Consider the following 18,596-nt stretch of genomic DNA (forward strand, 5'->3'; position numbering starts at 1 on the left):
ATTATAATTATAAAACTACATATTACTGTACATAGTATACATTGTACACATTGTGATATAAAATAAAATACGTGAATCTATAGTAAGATATGTATAATAGTATCTCTTATAGTCTTATGTGTTATAAGTTGTGTTTCCCACGTTATGAATTATATTTGATTTTATTAATATGTAGTTTTAATAATATTTTTTTATACGAAAAGCTGTAATTTTTATTATATGTTTTTAAATTTTGTGATTTGTACAATAATTGCAGTATACTAATATGTAAAGACCAGGTATATCTATTTTTATATGATACACTAATATGTAATATTTATTAAGAAAATACTTTTAAAACATAACAGTTACTATAGATTCACGTATTTTATTTTTTATCACAATGTGTACAATGTACAGTAATATGTAGTTTTATAATATTTTTTTTTTATACGAAAAACTGTAATTTTTAATATATGTTTTTAAATGTTGTGATTTATACAATAATTGTACATTTCGCAATTTGTACAGTGATTATTGTACACATCGCGAATTGTATAATGTAACTTGTACAATCTAGTTACTTTGTACAGCAACATTGAACAATTCGCAATGTGTACAAAATTCAGTGTACAAATTGCGAAATGTACAATTCCGGACTTTGTAGTGGCGCAATTTGATAATAAGGGGCCCATGTGAAAATTTCCGGACCAGGGTCCTTACTTACTAATAAAAATTAAAAACAGTTATACCTTATCATAACTTTAAAAAATATTGTTTTTTCACATGTAATAGTTTATATAATTATTAGTTAAATACATTTTTTGTATAAAATTAAACATAAAAATTAATTCTTCTTGTTTTTTAGTCATTAATGATTTTGTTTATATCCAGTTCATTATTATCAGATAGTAATACAACAATTATTGAATTATTAATATAGATAGTTTTTTATGTCTTATATCGTCAGACACATGATATTGTCACAAGTCGTGACTTATACACTACACAGTACACACACCAACATGATTATTATTTATAATAATAAAAGGAGTTTCAAACTTTTAATTATTTTCTATACGCTATACTCGCATTCTGGTACCTATATTGCTGTATTAATGTATTGTATGTGTTACGATACACTTAAGAGGATGTCAGAACACTGTTTATTTTCTCTCTCTAGCCCACGCACAACATAGACAAAACGAATTTACGCAGTCTGAGTAGAACTTACTCAATTTTCTAGAGTAAATATACTTATTATAAAATTAAATAAGACGATGAGTTTTTCCATCATTCCCAATACAACTTAATTATATCGTTAAAAAAAAGCTATAAATTACAACATTTTTTATAACTTTTAAATTTTCAACATTTTAATTTTTTTTTTTTAAACTCATCGTCTTGTACTCAGAAATATTATCAAAATTTAATTTTATAATAGGTAAATTTACTCTAAAACCAAAAATTGAGTGAGTTCTACTCAGACTGCGTAAATGCGTTTGTCTATGTTGCGCGTGGGCTAGAGAGAGAAAACAAACAGTGCGCTGACATCTTCTTAACTGGTTTCCCACATAGGTAATCATAATTTGAAATATTCTCTAAATTCAAAAGGGTAAAGACATAATTATTTATTATATTAAAATAAATAAAATAATATGTGTATATTACAGATTATAGTAGGAATATCGTACATGATATTTTTAATCTAGGGCCCCTCAAAACCTAGGGCCCCTGTGAATTTCACACCCAACACTCCCGATAATTGCGCCACTGGGACTTTGTATGTCACATATGTAAATGTGAAAATGAGAATCTTTGATGTCAATAATCTCGGGAACCATTCATTCGATCGGTACGACTTTTATTTTAAAACTAAAGAATACATTGCAAAAATAGTTTTAAGCATAATTTAAATTCTCTAAATTAATAAACAATTGAATAATTAATAATAAAGTCAGTATAAGATGTAAAAAAATGGCATGGGCCACGCTGGGTGGGACAAATAGTATATAGGTATTGATACTAATATATACGGAACAAAGATGTATTATAATAAATTGCTTTTATAGTTATATTATTTTTAGTAAATTCCAACCAGTTCTATTATTGATATATTCCAATTTCTATAGCAATAATTATTCATTATTACTATTACTCATAAATTAAATTAAACTAATATTTGCATTTGTGTTAAAACAAATAACACACTGTGAATATTTATATTTTATATAAAAAAAATCTAATGTTATCGTGTAAAAGTACATCTACACTGTCACAATACGACAAAATACATACATAATGTAGATGAGTCGATAATACATGCATTGTAAACAATATGAACCATGCATGTTAAAATAAATATATTATTATACATGTAAATTACAATCAAAATTGTTTAAAATACTTTCTTTACACTAAAAAATGTAAGTACGTGCTTTGTAATCGATAAATAAATTGTATAGTATATACAGGCGCTCGAGTTAGCCTTATAATTTAAATTATAATAAATCAATGCATGAACTTGCATTGATTCAATATATAGTTTAATTTTTTTTTGTCTAAATAACATGTATAATGAGGCAATTAATTTCAGTCATAAAAAAATTAATACACCTATATATTTAATTAATCGTATAACTATGTAAATGACAACTTTCTTATAAGAACATATATTTTACAAAGAGTTACAAATCCACATTTATACTACTATATTATTAGGCACAAAATTATTAGCCTAAAAATAGAATTATTTTTTTTTTGTTTACCTGAATAATGAATTTAAACATTATTATATAACTATCACTTAAAAATAACCCTTTACCATTACACATAATTTTTCAATAGTAGCTTGTTCTACGTTAGAATACGTAAAGATATAGATATAATAGGTATCAATCTTTCTGATAAAAAATATATTATATTCGTAATAAATTATTATATTAAGTACTTGTTTCACTTAATGTAACATACAAATGTAACGAATTATTGTAATCCACGTTGGTAAATAATATTATTACCTTACGTGTATTATCAGGAACTATTTAAAATAGCTTTTATGTTAAAATTATTTGTAAAAATAAAAAAGAGAATTATACAATTAAAAATAAATAAATAATATGCATATTATTTTTATACTATATAGTTAAACTAAATTTGAGCTCGATATTGTGAGAAGTTTGAGTATAGTATTTGCGTAAAATATTATGAGGAAATTCAAATTATTTTTATTATATTTTCTGGAAAAGTGTTTGGCGTACATCAGTTTTGACAATTATATAAAATGTACATACGAGGATTTTCGTAAAGAATTTAATTGATATTATTCTGATTTCTTGATTTATATATTATAATTTAATCTATTTTTTGACTTATTTCAAGAAACTTTAAGTCAATAAAACGCTATTAAATTATTTAAAATAATTGAACCAAGAAATCAACTAATATTGATATTTATACATAATTCAGATTTATAGATACTAGTCACATTAATATTTGTGTTACATAAAAATTCAAAGATATAAATAAAATTTGTTTTACTAATAGCCGATAAGTGTATTTAGTATAGTTAATTGAATTAAAACACTATCCAACCGACTATCATGTACAGTTGTTGCAAGTAGATTAAATTATTTTATAGGTTAAAGAAAGTAGGTTTCTTACAAATATCATATACATATAACAAGTCAACAAGATAGTAATTGGTTAAATTTAATATATGTTTAACGTTTTAATACCCTTGCAGTCATTTAATATACTAATTTATTTTTATTTATTATTTATTTTAAAGTAACCTTATTTAATTGTGTATAACTGGGTTTTATTGTTTAAATAATCTGGTTTAAATTAAATAAAATAATGAATAAAAAATTTACAAAAATACGTATCTCGTAATTGAGTATTTATACTACATGATATAAAAACATTTTGGAAGACAATAATTCTTTAAATTATTTAATATTTATATCAACGATAACACTATTCTTGATATAAAAACCAAAGTAAAATATTAAGCGAATGAAAAACTTTGTTGCATAATTATAATATAGTAGATGATGAAAAATATGTAAAACAAATTATGTCGTTTTACAGTTTTGTCTGTGTTTAAACAAAAGAGTACACTTTCTCTTACACATAGAAAACTAATTATTATTATTAAAATAAAATAATTTAACAGTGTCAACAAAAAGTTCAGTTGAATCAAACTACAAATAATTTATAAAAACAAAAAAAAAAATATTTGATTTCTTAGAAATTATTTTATTATCTACTAATATCGACAGATTTCTATTATCAATGTTTCTATTTTATTATAAACTTTAGAAAAATTCTATTAGATATACTATCTAGCTAAATTTATAGAAAAGTTAGAAAAAATGTTAGGTAATAGCTACTACATAAAAAATACTTAAATTTACTCGTATTATTAAAATCCGTTTTGTAAAAATGAATCAAGTGAATCATTATTTTAGTATACATAAAATACAAAATATATTAAGTGTATTTGGTTGTCATAAAAATAAACTAATAAACTTTATATTGCCTTGAGTAAAATTCAATTGAACATTTTCTTTCATAATATTTCAATTTTTAGATTCCTAAAGAGGATAGAAAATGTTTATTAAGCAAAATAGTTGGAAAATTGTTCGTGTAGGCATTTTTTGGCGATTCTGGTTTAGATATTTTTTACTGAAAATAAAAATACTCTACAGTTCAAGAATTTAATAAAAGTTTTAAATGAACTCATACACTACCAAAATCGGATTTTAAACTGAATAATTATTTTACTTATATTGACATTTCTATAGATTAAATATTATTATCGAACACTATTTTGCTTAATTAAAATTATTTTAGATATTATTACTGTAGCACATAATAATTGTGCGACTATATTATTAGTTATTAATATTTTATTAGGAAAAATAATTTTCCTGGGAACTGCTGCAATGTTATAAATATCCCCATAATACCCTATCGTTTGTCCTGGACTTGAGCATAACTATTGTTCAAGCCATTCGAGATGACCGCCATTCTCAGTGCAAATGTCCAGTCATCTAAATTAATAACAGTACCTAGGTATCCATCGCCAACGTGCTAATTGGACAACGACGTCGTCCTGGGAGACCCACAGGATCATTACTCACACTCATGTTTTATGCCCACCGGTAAGTCATGGTCAGCACAGTGTATTGTCAAGATTATATTATTATTAATAATGAGGATAAGAAGGTGCGCAGGTATACGACGTCGACGACGGTCGACTTAATGCTTAGTCCGCGTGACGATTGTGGTGCGATGGCGGAAAAGGAATACGGGTCCGCCGGGAATTGTTTTTCGTTTCTTTTCTTACCCAATGGACGCATCGAAATGTTTTTTGGATTTTTTTATTCTTGTAAATTGTGTAACCATTTTATACACTTGCGTGCTTTGTATAAATCGAAAAAAATAACCGAACAAAGTTCTTGTTATAGTTTTCGAACGGTTATCGTGTGTAACAGTTAGAAGTTGTGATCTACTGTTCTGTATATACATCCTGCAGTTATTTATTGTTCAACACTGCAATCTGCAGTAAAATTTATCACAGTTACTGCTCAATTAAAATCTCATTCGATTTTATTTAAAAAAAAATTTTAAGATGAAATTTAAATTTGGAAAGTTAAATAAAGTTTCATCAAATATTGAATTGTATTGATGGCTAATAAACGTCAAAGCCATTGAGAAATTCAAAAATCTATAATACGAATAATTCCTAAACTTGATTAACAAAAGGATAAAAAAAACAAAAAATATTTGTATTTATTATATAATACAATATCATATGTCACTCTTGTATGGCTCACAATAATGTGTTCGTTACATTTTACGATACAATCGAACAACACAACTAGAGCTGTAGTAAGCGACCTATGCGCTTCTGAAGGTTCAAAACTTTTATCTGAGATCTGACAGATACGTGTATACGATATATAGATACATAAGTATATAAATATTTATATACTATGTACATATTTATAAATATATAGGATGTTATACTGATTTTTAAAATTATACGTTCACGAAAGGAAATACAAAAACGGTACCTACCAACAACCATTATACTACGAGTGTTGTTAAACTTAATATAAATTGCGAGTCAAATACACAGTAGATATGTACTTACTGACTACGTGGCGTGGCATATATATATATGACTATATAGTATTTGATATTGTTGGCCGATGACAATAGAACGAAACGAGAGAGTGAGAGCTTCAGGAATAATAGATGAAGACTACGTGAGCGAGTCCGTAAAACTTGTTAATCCCGAGATACGGCTAAGGAATAGGAGGCTTATACTTGTTCGTCAAGTACATCGAAGTCTGTTCTTTCCACTGCAGCAATCATCCGTCCCCTTCTCCATATCGGCGTGCATGTTGCAAATCGCATCGCGGGATTTCGTTATTGTCAGCATTATCGTATGCTACTGTAAATCCTACGTCAATTCATTCTGACGTTTCCGTCATGTATAGTTTTACACGGTGATGACACTTCCAACAGATTCGTGTGCGATTATTCCTCGTAGTTATCACTGTAAAAAAACCTACAAACAAATCGACTTCGTGATATATAATAATGTCGATTTATTGTGGAGTTACACGCGTATTATACGTACCTATATATTATACAGAGATACTTATATAAATATAGATATTGGCTTTAATATATTTTATAGTCGGCGTACCGATGATAAGGATGGATTTGGAGTTTATGTGTGCACAAGTTAAAACCGTTGATTCGTTTATATTGTCTATATACATTATACAACTTATCAATACCTACCTAATAATACATCGTTATTTGATATATTTTGTAAATGTTTAGTTAGAGCCCGACAATTACGATGTCATGTGACAAATGACGACAAAATGTTTTGAAAAATACTCGATTGAATAGTTTTTCCTATCTGGAATTCCGCGAATATACTATTTTTAGTTCTGAGCTGGCTGATAAATGTATTAATTTTGCAACGATGTGTTATTTTTATTTCGTATCTGTCGTCGCCTTTTTTAGCAGTAATAATGATTAGATTTTGAACTTATTCAGCATCTTTTTTGGTAATTAAGTGAATTTAGCTAGTACTCTGAGGGATTAAAAAATTCTCAGTAGTTTCAAAAGTTCTAGGAAAAACAAAAAATAAATAAAGGAAAAACGAGAATTTTTACGGAAAATCAGGATAAGAATTAAGCATGATATTTTTTTAATACACGTCATTGTTTTGCAAAGCATGGAGAAAAGTGTGGCGTGTTATGTACTATATTTCCACGTTTGTAACAATATTATTGGATTTTATGTTATAATATTATGATACATATTAAATCTGTTTGTTCGCATAATTTTATTAATTATTGCTATTTATTTTTATGGTTTGAATACTTATAGAGCAAAAAAAACTTTTTTCAATGATAATTGTAAAAAAAAAATTGTAATATATGAGTTATATGTACTAATTGAAAATATATAGACTAAAACTATGTAATAAACTGTGTATATATATATTAAGGCGTAATTAGATTGTTCAAACTAATTATATGATACATAAAATAAATTTTTAATATTTTACAGTGATATATAAACATATGATATTAAAGGGGTTTTTAATAACTATTGAAGTATACTTGAAAATTAGTAATGCAATTCATAATTGTATCTTTCCCCATTCTGGAATTTAATATCAAATTTAGTTTAGTACCTTATTCATTCAAACAAAAAAATATTTGTTCACATAGTTTTGAATTTTGTATAGTTACAGTATACAAACTTAATATTTTGCAATGATTTTATTAACATAAATAAATATAAATTATGAATATTACCATATTCTTAAAATAAAATAAATATGTAACTACTTGTCACTTTTAAATATTAAATAAACAACTTTTTTTTATGTTGAAATACTTAAATTTGTAATAAACTACATCTTTAGGTTTCTTTAAAACTTCATTTTATATTGACTTTTGATGAAAGTTGAAGTATAAAAATGTAATCATCTATATACATATTTTGTTATTTTGTCAAGAAAGTTTTCATGAAAATATGGTTGGATGGTATTAATTTTAGTAGTTTAGAATTTGAATGTATAATTGCGAAAAATGTCTTATGTACAAAGGATATTCATATAGATGTAATAGTAATTATTACTATACAGATAGTAGACATTTAATGTTGAAATTTAGCTGAAAAAATATTTTTAGCCACAAGTATTTACAGGTTAATCAATGTTTTCTTAATGTAATTTTCGAATCCATGAATTTTTTCCCTTGAGTTTAAGCAGCTGTCGGATCGAAAAGGGCGCTTATATGATTTAATCTGACAGTGTAACCCCTTATTTCTCGCTCTTTAGTACCATGCTTGAGGCCAACAAAAAGGTACTCGTCAGAACGAGATGGTATAAAAAGACGAGGAATAAAAATGAAAAAAAAGCTGGCATTTTGGCGTTTCCATTTTTCTTTGCTGATTTGAATAATTTATAAGAGGATTTTTAATTTTTTTATTGTAATTAATTATTACCGGTATGCCTGTTAATTAAACCCAAATAATTTCAGTTTTTTATGTTATTGACGTAATTTTGCAGAAATTTTCTAATAAATTACGAGTTGAGGTTCAATGAAACCGCGGTTAAGCGAACCCGGAAGTCCGGTTTAACGAATAAGTTATTACTGTGTCAGAAATTTACGATCCAGATCACGGGAATTTTAATTTTCACGTTCATATAATTTTCATAATTTCGCACGGTAAATTAAAAAACAGTATGCATATGTTTTGGAATTATTATATATGTATATTATGTTTCCAAGAATTGATCAAAGTCTAAAGCTTTAACAATATACAACTGAAAATAAATGTGTTATAATTCATAAGTCATAAGTAATTTACATTAAAATCAATTCATTGTAAAGTATCTATTAACTACTGTATACTATTATATGTTCTAAAATCAGCTTGCTTAAATTAACACAAAAAAGCATCAATAATAGTAACTTTTATCTTTACACAATGTTTAAGTTTATTGTTTATGAATAATGATGTTCGACAAATGTAGTAAAATCGTAAAATCGTTTCAAGCCCTCAAGGGATCTTAATATTTTTAGCAATAACAATATATGTATTATTGTAGTATCATTAATATATTATATAATGTACGCATATGTTTATCTGCACATATATTGAGCGGAAAAATGCACAATAATTTCATCTGCGATCAGAAAAAAGGATCACGGAGCGTAGAGTTTTTCCTTTCAATTGACTCCTTTAAATTGATTTATTCGTGCGCAATTGTTGACGGAAACTCTTGAATTCAATACAAAATATATAAACATAATATATAGTCACGAAGACATCGATTTTATACCCTAGCAAACATGTATACACGCATTCCAATTTATAACGCGCAACGTGTACAGCCTGTGCTAGGTTGGAGGTGAGGGGATATCGTAATTCGTTTAAATTCGGATGGACATTTGAGGAGAGCACCACATTCAGCACCCACACAAACACTGGGAGAAGGTGTTACTGAAATCGTGGTCTGAATCACGTTCGCGTTAGTCGATCATGTTTATTCATTACGACTGCAACCTCATGTAAAGACATAATAATACGGTCAGTTTATACGCATTGTGTATACGTACGTATTTCATAGGGTTACGTGAGCGAAAAAAAGATATACCTATATTAATAAATAAATAAAACAGTATCCCATAGTACGCTTGAGAAGCGGTTGTGGTGACGGCGGAGAACAAAAGGTGGGAGAGCGTGTATACCTAATATAATAATATAATATTATCAAATCACACAACCGCCGCATTATCCATCCGTTCGGTTGTCAGTAAATGTTGTAGTTGTTGTTTCTTGTATACACATTTTCGACTCACTCTTGACTGTTAAATATGTGTACGACTATATTATATATATATTAAAGTTTTCCGAGAAAACAATTATTATATTTTACCCTCGACGGTCGGTGTGCGGTTATCGGCAGTGGTTAACTTCTCAATTCTCCATTCGTTCGAAATGGGCAGCGGTCTATGTAGAAAGAGAGGCCAAAGACCGGGGGCTGTACAGGAGTTTGACGGATTATACCGAAAGATCGTTTTCAATTATGCCAAAAAGGTAAAAACTGAATTTTTGCATTATTATATCAATATGTCAATGTTCATAAGTTTGTATGTTTTTAAAATAAATTTAATTAAAAAACTGTTAATTCATTATATTTTAATAAGTTAAAACCGTATTTAATATTCAATTGGTAACAAGTCAATGTTAGTGATATATAATTTATAATTGACTTTACTATAACAAGTTAATACTTAATATCATATATCATTAATTTTAAAATATAACTATAAATTGCTGTTTTTCATTATATTAAAAATCACAATATATTAATAATTTAATTAATTATAAAACTACCTTAAATGTTCAATTTATTTTGCATATACAATTGTATAGCTATATTATATTAACCTATTATGTAGTATTTCGTATAATTTAAAATGCCGATTAAATAAATAATGACAATATCAATATAGCAAATTATATACAATTTTAAGATATTGAAGTGATTTAAAAGCTGAATACATCTACAACGCAATACATAAAAAATATATTTGGATTTTCAATAATATATATCCATTATACTGAATATACAGTTAACACATATTTTGTGATGTAATCGTTTTATAGGCAGTTATTTCATTTAAATACTATACTCAATTCTAGACTTAACGCAACAATGATCTATATTTGTATACAAGTTTAAAGCTACTAATTAATGTAGCAAATAAATAGGAATACAATTTTTAATTTTTATCAATTATAGGTACATATTTTATAAGGTAAAAGTACGAATAATAATATCTATACTTTGATAAATCACAGAGTATTAAATTAAAAAGGTTTAGACAGTGTATAGATAAACCGTAACGAATATTATTGTTCACGCTTTTCCAGAAGCATAATGATACTTTAAACATAACATAACATGGTATCGACAATTTGGATATTTTTATAATTTTTAATTAACAAATATGTTACGACCATGATAATGAGTTTGAAATAATAATAAATTAATACATACATTTATTAATATAAATAATCGATTTATATATAACTATCAAATGTTTAAAAAAAAAAAATAGAGTTAAGTTTACTAAGCATCATTCAGATTTTCATTTCAATTTTTTGCTAAAAAAATGTGGATTTGGATTTAATTAATTACATCCAAAGGTTTTTATAGAAATTAAGTATAATATTTTTTTTTTTATTAAAATAATAATACTAATGTTATTAATAAATTATGAAATATTTAAGTTATACTTTTTTATTAAATTGTTCTATATTTCTAATGAAAAAAGTTTTGAATAGTAAAATTATTCATTTATAGGCTTTAGTTTAATGCAATGATTGTAATGACTAATGAGTTATAATTAAAAATTCTAATTATATGGATATTTATATTTAATAAAAATGTAAACAAGACCTTTATCTATGTAATTACACACAATACAAATTTGAATCAGTTAAATAATATGACTATAAATTTAACAAGACAAGTGATACTTGTAGATTAAAATAATACATACATAGGAAATAGTACATTCTACGTATTCATTAAAATATGTATATAATAAGATTTTTATCATTATTTATTTTAGCGTAATAATTATATACATTTTATTACATTTTAAAAAAATAGTGAAAGAAGAATATTATATTTGAAAATTAATAGGTACCTATATTAATATTTTTATCATTATCTGTTCACAAATTATTTACGTCATGTTAAATTATTTAAATTGGTTACGCTTGTATGAAATTTTATAAGAATACAAAAAAATAGTTTTACTGATTTTTCGTGATGAATAGTTAGGAAAAAACCTTGAATCTCTATAGACGGTCTCTTACATGTGAATTCCCATTAAAAGAAACTCTTTCGAAGTTACGTATATAAAATATACGCATATTCATAATATATTTAAATAAAATGTACGATATTTTTTTAAACCCCTTGGTGCGATTATTTAATATGTAACATCTGCCAAATTATAATTAATCTCCCGCTTAGATTTCTAATGATGCATATTCCAAGGTCAAGTGATATTAATGCATTCGTGTTATAATGCAATATATTATTATGACATTATGCATTTTACAAATGTATATTAGAATATAATGATAATAATAATATTTTATCGAAATAATATATAGTTCTAAGCTACCTACTATATTTTAATCCTATATAACTACATATTATAGTATTGTGACTCATGGTGTTCAATGTGACATATTATTATTATTATCCAGATATTTTTATACAGGATATGTATATACAATACCCGGGATAGTAATTAATATGCATTTCTAATTAATTCGCATTAAAAATTATACATTATACGATTACGAGCTAAATATAAAATTCCGTGTAAAAATTATATTTATTTAGTAATAATTATAATAATAAATTAATTAACTAAAGAATATAATTTATAAATTATGATTTTCCAAATAAACGTTAAATAAATTATTGTTTAACGAAAAATAGGACTCTCATAGTCTTAGTCGTGTATTTTCAATGTTATAAATTTATAATAGTATTATTAAACATATTTTCAGTGGACGCAATACTCAGACAAACATAAGAAGAGTGAAAAAAAAAATAAGTAAGTCAAATACTATTACATGTATGTTAGTAATAACAAAGAGAATATTTGTATTGCAAATTACCGATTCGTATAATTTTGTAGAAATACTAGCAGGATCTATACATTGAATTATGTAGAATTATATTGGATAATTTGATACTATTTTAAGATTTACCGATGAATAAGGTTGTTATAGTAACGTCAACAATCATCATGAATTTATCTATGTAATCTGATAATCAAAATACTGTACTATACCTACTGTGACTAGTATTATTAGATATTAAGACAAGACGTGTCTACTCGAATTATATGAGGTAGTTAATTTTGTTTTTAAAATATTCTTATTACATGATATTAAATAATTTAAAAACAACATTTATCTTTTATAACTGTGTGAGTATATTCTACTATTAGCACTACTTTTTTTCCTGGTTACAGTTCATAGGCAGTGTTGAATTATGTAACTTTTTACATGCATTTTCAAGCAACGATATGAACTCTAGACTATTTGGAAAACAAAGCATTATCAACAGAAAATCGTATTATTATAATATAAATTAAATAATCTTAAAATTATTAATATTCGAATAAATCTTAATTGTTTCTTTAAACTCAAAATTTAAAATTGTAATAAATAATTAAATTAATTTTTTAGAAACATGCAACTATTTGGTGTTACAAATATGCATCGATTTTACTTTTTTATACTTACACCATCAGTAAAATATTAATTTCTTTGTTTATAACTTATGAGAATGTGTTAAAATGTGTATAGGTAATACAGGGTGTCAAGAAAGTTTTGGAACGTTCTATAAAAACTTTTTTTTAAGAGTAATTTAGTTCGGTAAAGTTTTAAGAGTATACCTACTTCTTGTCGTCTCCTAAAACGTGATAGTGAACATACTGAAAAAAAAGAAAAAACGTACACATCATTGTAATCACCAAATAGATTTTGAGTGCTACTCAGAATCTAAAATTGAACACGTAAAAAGTTAAATGTAATCATAAAATCCATATTTTTGAAGTAACAAAATTCAACAAAAAATCATTATATTTACAATTATTCAAAGCGTTAAAACTTAAAATTTAAGGTATATAAAATGTAAGTAGGATTAATTTATTGTTTGTTTCAATATAAAAAAATAATAATTCAAATATAACATTATTTTATTGTTCTCAAAAATGTATTTACATAAAATGTTATAAAATAGTAAACTCTAAAGAGATAAACATAAAATAGCTTACGATATCCGATGATAATGATTTAAGTTTAGGCGGCCTTTTAAAAAAATAAATTCAAATTGTATAATCAAAAGTCTTGTTTGAGATAATGATATACATTGACATTAGAAGACATAGATTAATCAACAGCTTGTGCGTAGTATATTTCATAAAAAAAAGAAATGTATTTATAAACCATTAACTGCCAATCTTCATGGTGTTATAAACTTATAACTCATATGACTGAGGAAAAATAAATAAAATTACTTTAAAATCAATAAAATAAGAAAATAAAGAAAAAACTATAACCTTACAGTCTTACCTCACAAAGGTAAGTATAAAGCATCTAATGAATAAGCAAGGCATTATTTTGGGTGATATGTCCAATTAAATAGCAAAAATACAAGAGTGATATTTCGTTATTTTGAAAATGGATTACTGTCGAGTGTATAGATCACTTTGAATAGGTGAGGCGGTAGTAAATATGTCCATTGTCCATAGAAAACAATGCTATAGGTGTCATGAAAAAACGACAAAATGAAATTCATAAAACAACGCACGACACCATTAAATATATACATATAATAAGACACGCTGTAGTCAATAAACTCCGAATCTTTTCGTGAAACTTTCGTCTACGCGTTTTATTAGACGATCGTTTCGAAAACTTTACGCAGGTATCTTAGGCTGTTTATTGGGGAATTAAAAAAAGTAAAATAAAATAAACGTAAAACTACGCTCGGACCATGTATATGTGCTTTTGGAGCTGTTAAAATGTATTAAAATGTTACAAAGGTATAACCTCGGCAAAGTATCACTGACGCGATAATAAATTTAATCACTATTATATGCTTTATGTTCTGCTGGTCATTCGCATTATGAAATAGAATATTTAGTCTTAGTAGGATATGGGTATTTATAATATTTAGGTTAATAGACAGTTAAAATTGGAAAATATCATGTTGTACTTCGTACGTGAATATTAAATTTCACAACAGAGGACAGAAATATATTAGAGATGAACTCATAATGTAAAATTAATATAAATAGGAATATTTTAAAATTACAAATAGTATAATATTGTTTGTGTTAATTTTTAAGGTATCATAAAGTCATATTTTACTTCTTTAACATAATAACATATTTTATGGTAACAGTATTTATTTAATATGTATAAGTAATAAAGTATTATGATGTAGAAACTCAATGACGTTGACGAGAAGCCCTTGAAACCTAAAATAAAGGTGTCACTATACAGCAGAGCCAATTTTTTAGTTTATAAACTTTTATTCATATAATTTAAATCTAATATATATCTAATAAAAACGTTGGAAAAATATAACAAACACTACTAGACATAATGACAACCCTAACTGTACAATACTATTTTCTGCATATTGAGCAGAATATTTTACTGATATAATTTACTATAGATGTATGCATATCAAAGTCAAGTTGTGAAAGCGTGGTGACTGTTGTAAAAATATCATAAGATGGGGATTCGGTATAACACAATAACAAATGATTTATTCCAAAACATAAAAAATTCATGTTCCCAATCGTAATTTTACTATGAGCAGTTTCAAGTTTCAATTATTTGTTCCGTTCCGGATCTTTACACTACAATAACTTCAATTAGTTGAAAATCCAGAATATACTGCGTTTACCTAACCTAATACAATACCTATTATATCGTCAAACAATTATATTTAACATCATATTGATAGTTTGGTTCCGAATCTCTATGCCTTATAATACAAACACTTAACGTAGACCGTAGATGGACATGCTATTATTATATAATTAATATTGTATACGTTGTTCATGTTTGCTTAAACCACGTATGTTTGATTTTATCATATTTAGGAGCAGGAGGAAGAAACCGATTATCAGCGGACCGTTTCCGGCAGATCCGGACCGATTGCACGGCGACAAATGGCAGTATGTGATACTGACGCGGTTGGACACAGAACCACCGCCCGAACGACCGCCGCGGACTAAACGACGCCAACGGCAAGAGAATATGGCTAGCAGTGGCGTCTGCAGCGGCATCGTCCGTTGGGGATCGGAGCGGCGGCAGTCGTTCGGTCGCAGACGACAACCAAAGCAGGAGTTGTCCACCGACGAGCCAACGGAATCGATGCTGTTCCGACGAGTCGTTGGCGACGGTGGCGGAACAGGCAAAAGTGCGGTGGCGGTGGTAACGGCTGCTGTGAATAAAAAAGCATCGCCGGCTTTCGACGTGTCCGTCGATAAGTCATCGCTGTGGGTCGTTTTGTGGTCGGGCGCCATCGTCGCCGGTCGGACATACGCTGCCCGACGAAACGGTTTGCTGAAATCTATCGCCCGAACCAATGCGATGGCTGACGATTTGTTGTCGTAACGTTAATATAATATTGTCAGAAATTATGGTATAACGTATAACCGACTGTTTTAAAATAATATTTTTGTACTAATAACACTATTAATATTTCGTGACCATCCAAACGCGTAATGTATAAATACAATAATAGGTATTATATAACCTACGGCGTATTTATTTAATCGATTTTTTCAAAATTCACTGCGGATTATCCAGTTTTGTTTTATTTATCATCACAATATTGTCTTTATTGACAAATCAAAATTAAATCAGCATTTGAAAATACGTCCGATGTTAATTTGATTGTCTGTAGATAATCAGATCTAACCAACGGGTTATGCAAGGAGCGCTGCATTACTGAATTTACTGATAGTAGTTATGTATAGGTATAAGTACATGGTAAAAATAAGGAAATGCATTATGCCTATATACCTACTTATATCATTATATTTTGGTTTCCAAACTCAAATTAGGTTTGACATCCGAAAAAAATATCTAATATAATATATTATAAATTGCAATAATAATAAAAGGCAACCATATAACTCTATTGTCATATTATAAAATCTCATCTTGCCTAACGTGCCGATTTTATACTCGTATTATCCAAATACACGTTGAAGGAGAAATCTTACTATCGAGTTCAATTTAAGTGCACACTCGGCGCATTTGAACGCCATAAAAACTGAACGCAAAACAGTTCAACGATTTATCCGGTAATAACATAGCGAAAGAAAAAATATATAAATAAAGTGGTAATGTAATGCCGAAAATCCTCCTAGCGCAGTGTTTATGACTTCCGCGGCTCGACGGATGATACTTCCGGTGTGTTAAAGCCAAGTCGCCTTGTCATCATTTCAAAAACAGGTCGTTCGATTCAAGCGGAAAGGCAAGAGAAGAGGGTGAAAATAAATATATTTAAAGGTTTGACGCTATGTAATGGCTCCATTCGATATGCGTATATAGTATAAATAAATAACATATAATATATTATACAGATCGTATACTTTCGTTTTCCAATTTTATTCACCATTCTATATGTCCCATTATTACTACGACATCGATGAAAAATGGGTTCATACAATGATAATTAACAAGTATATATGGTTTCTGAGGAATTTCTATGCGTATTTATTCAAAAAAAAATCTTTTCATATATTAAAAATGATTTTATGGACGATTTTGTATAGAATTGTAAGTTTTCATAAATTAACACCCATTTAGTCAAAACTTAAGAATATTTATGGACATTTTGATTGCTTGTTTTTATTGTACAAAAATAAGTTATTTTATTCATTCAATCAATTTGCAATAAAATTGTATTTTTTTGTGTTTTGTCTATAATTTGTAAATTATGTATTTTTTGAAAATTATTACTAGATACAAGATTAAATGGTTTTAACTAGTGTAAGAAAATCCCATAAAACACATAAATCGTGTTATAAAAATGATAAAAATTAGAAATTATTGTAAAATAAAGTTTTAAATCAATTTTTTTTAATAAATAATTAATGATTTGTATTGTGTCTATATTATAAAAAAGAAAATTTTTAAACTCAAATTATATAGTACTTATTTTATATTATATAAAATTTTAAATGTATTTCCCTTTGAATATTTTATAGTACATAAAATAAGTCTTATTCTACTCATTAATGTATATTGTAGTATTTATTTTGTATTTAAGACTGTATATGCATGCAACAGTGTGCTGGCTAAATGCTTAAATAATTATTAATAATAATTAAATGTAATTTTATTTTATTAAAATGTAATAAATAGTGTTTACTTCTGAGTAAAGTTTTAACTATGGTGTTAAAATTACTAGTTTGTAAATATTAGTAGAGAATAGATTACTTGGATATTTCATAACATTGTCTTCAATGACATTTACAGAAGTGATCAAATTAAAAATATGTACTTGCTTGGTAGATATTCTTTAAAATTTAATATAAGAAGCCACAAAATATATTATTATGTCTATATAAAAATATTAAAAATACATAGGTACAAATTTTTTTAAACACATTTGCAGTAAGAATTTTATGAAAATCGCAAAATGTTATAAACTATTTTGTAGTTAAAATTCATAAAAACTTCTTTTTTTTGTATCCAAGTTTTGAAAATTTAATTTAAGATTCCTCATAATTTAGTTCATATTTGAATGATAAAATCTAAAAAATATATAAGGATAATTATTTGTTATAGTCATTTTAAGTTTCAATTTCAATGAAATTACTTATTTAAACAATAAATAACGATATGTTAATTATTTTGTTATAATTTAAAAACATTATTCATAGGAACTTAAACTTTTATGTATTTTATATTATTACGAATTTTATTGTACG

The 18,596-nt window shown here is 26.4% G+C and overlaps 1 protein-coding gene across 1 annotated transcript; it reads left to right on the forward strand.

The window, feature by feature from the left end:
• Positions 1–9,841: 9,841 nt before the first annotated feature.
• LOC113549021 lies at positions 9,842–17,479 on the forward strand. Its single transcript, XM_026950162.1, has 3 exons — positions 9,842–10,128; positions 12,631–12,677; positions 15,750–17,479. The coding sequence occupies exons 1-3, from the start codon at positions 10,030–10,032 to the stop codon at positions 16,264–16,266; spliced, it is 663 nt and encodes a 220-aa protein (XP_026805963.1). The 5' UTR covers positions 9,842–10,029; the 3' UTR covers positions 16,267–17,479.
• The last annotated feature ends 1,117 nt before the right edge of the window (positions 17,480–18,596 follow it).

The sequence above is a fragment of the Rhopalosiphum maidis genome, chromosome 1 (genome assembly GCF_003676215.2).
Source record: "Rhopalosiphum maidis isolate BTI-1 chromosome 1, ASM367621v3, whole genome shotgun sequence".
NCBI classification, from domain to species: domain Eukaryota; kingdom Metazoa; phylum Arthropoda; class Insecta; order Hemiptera; family Aphididae; genus Rhopalosiphum; species Rhopalosiphum maidis.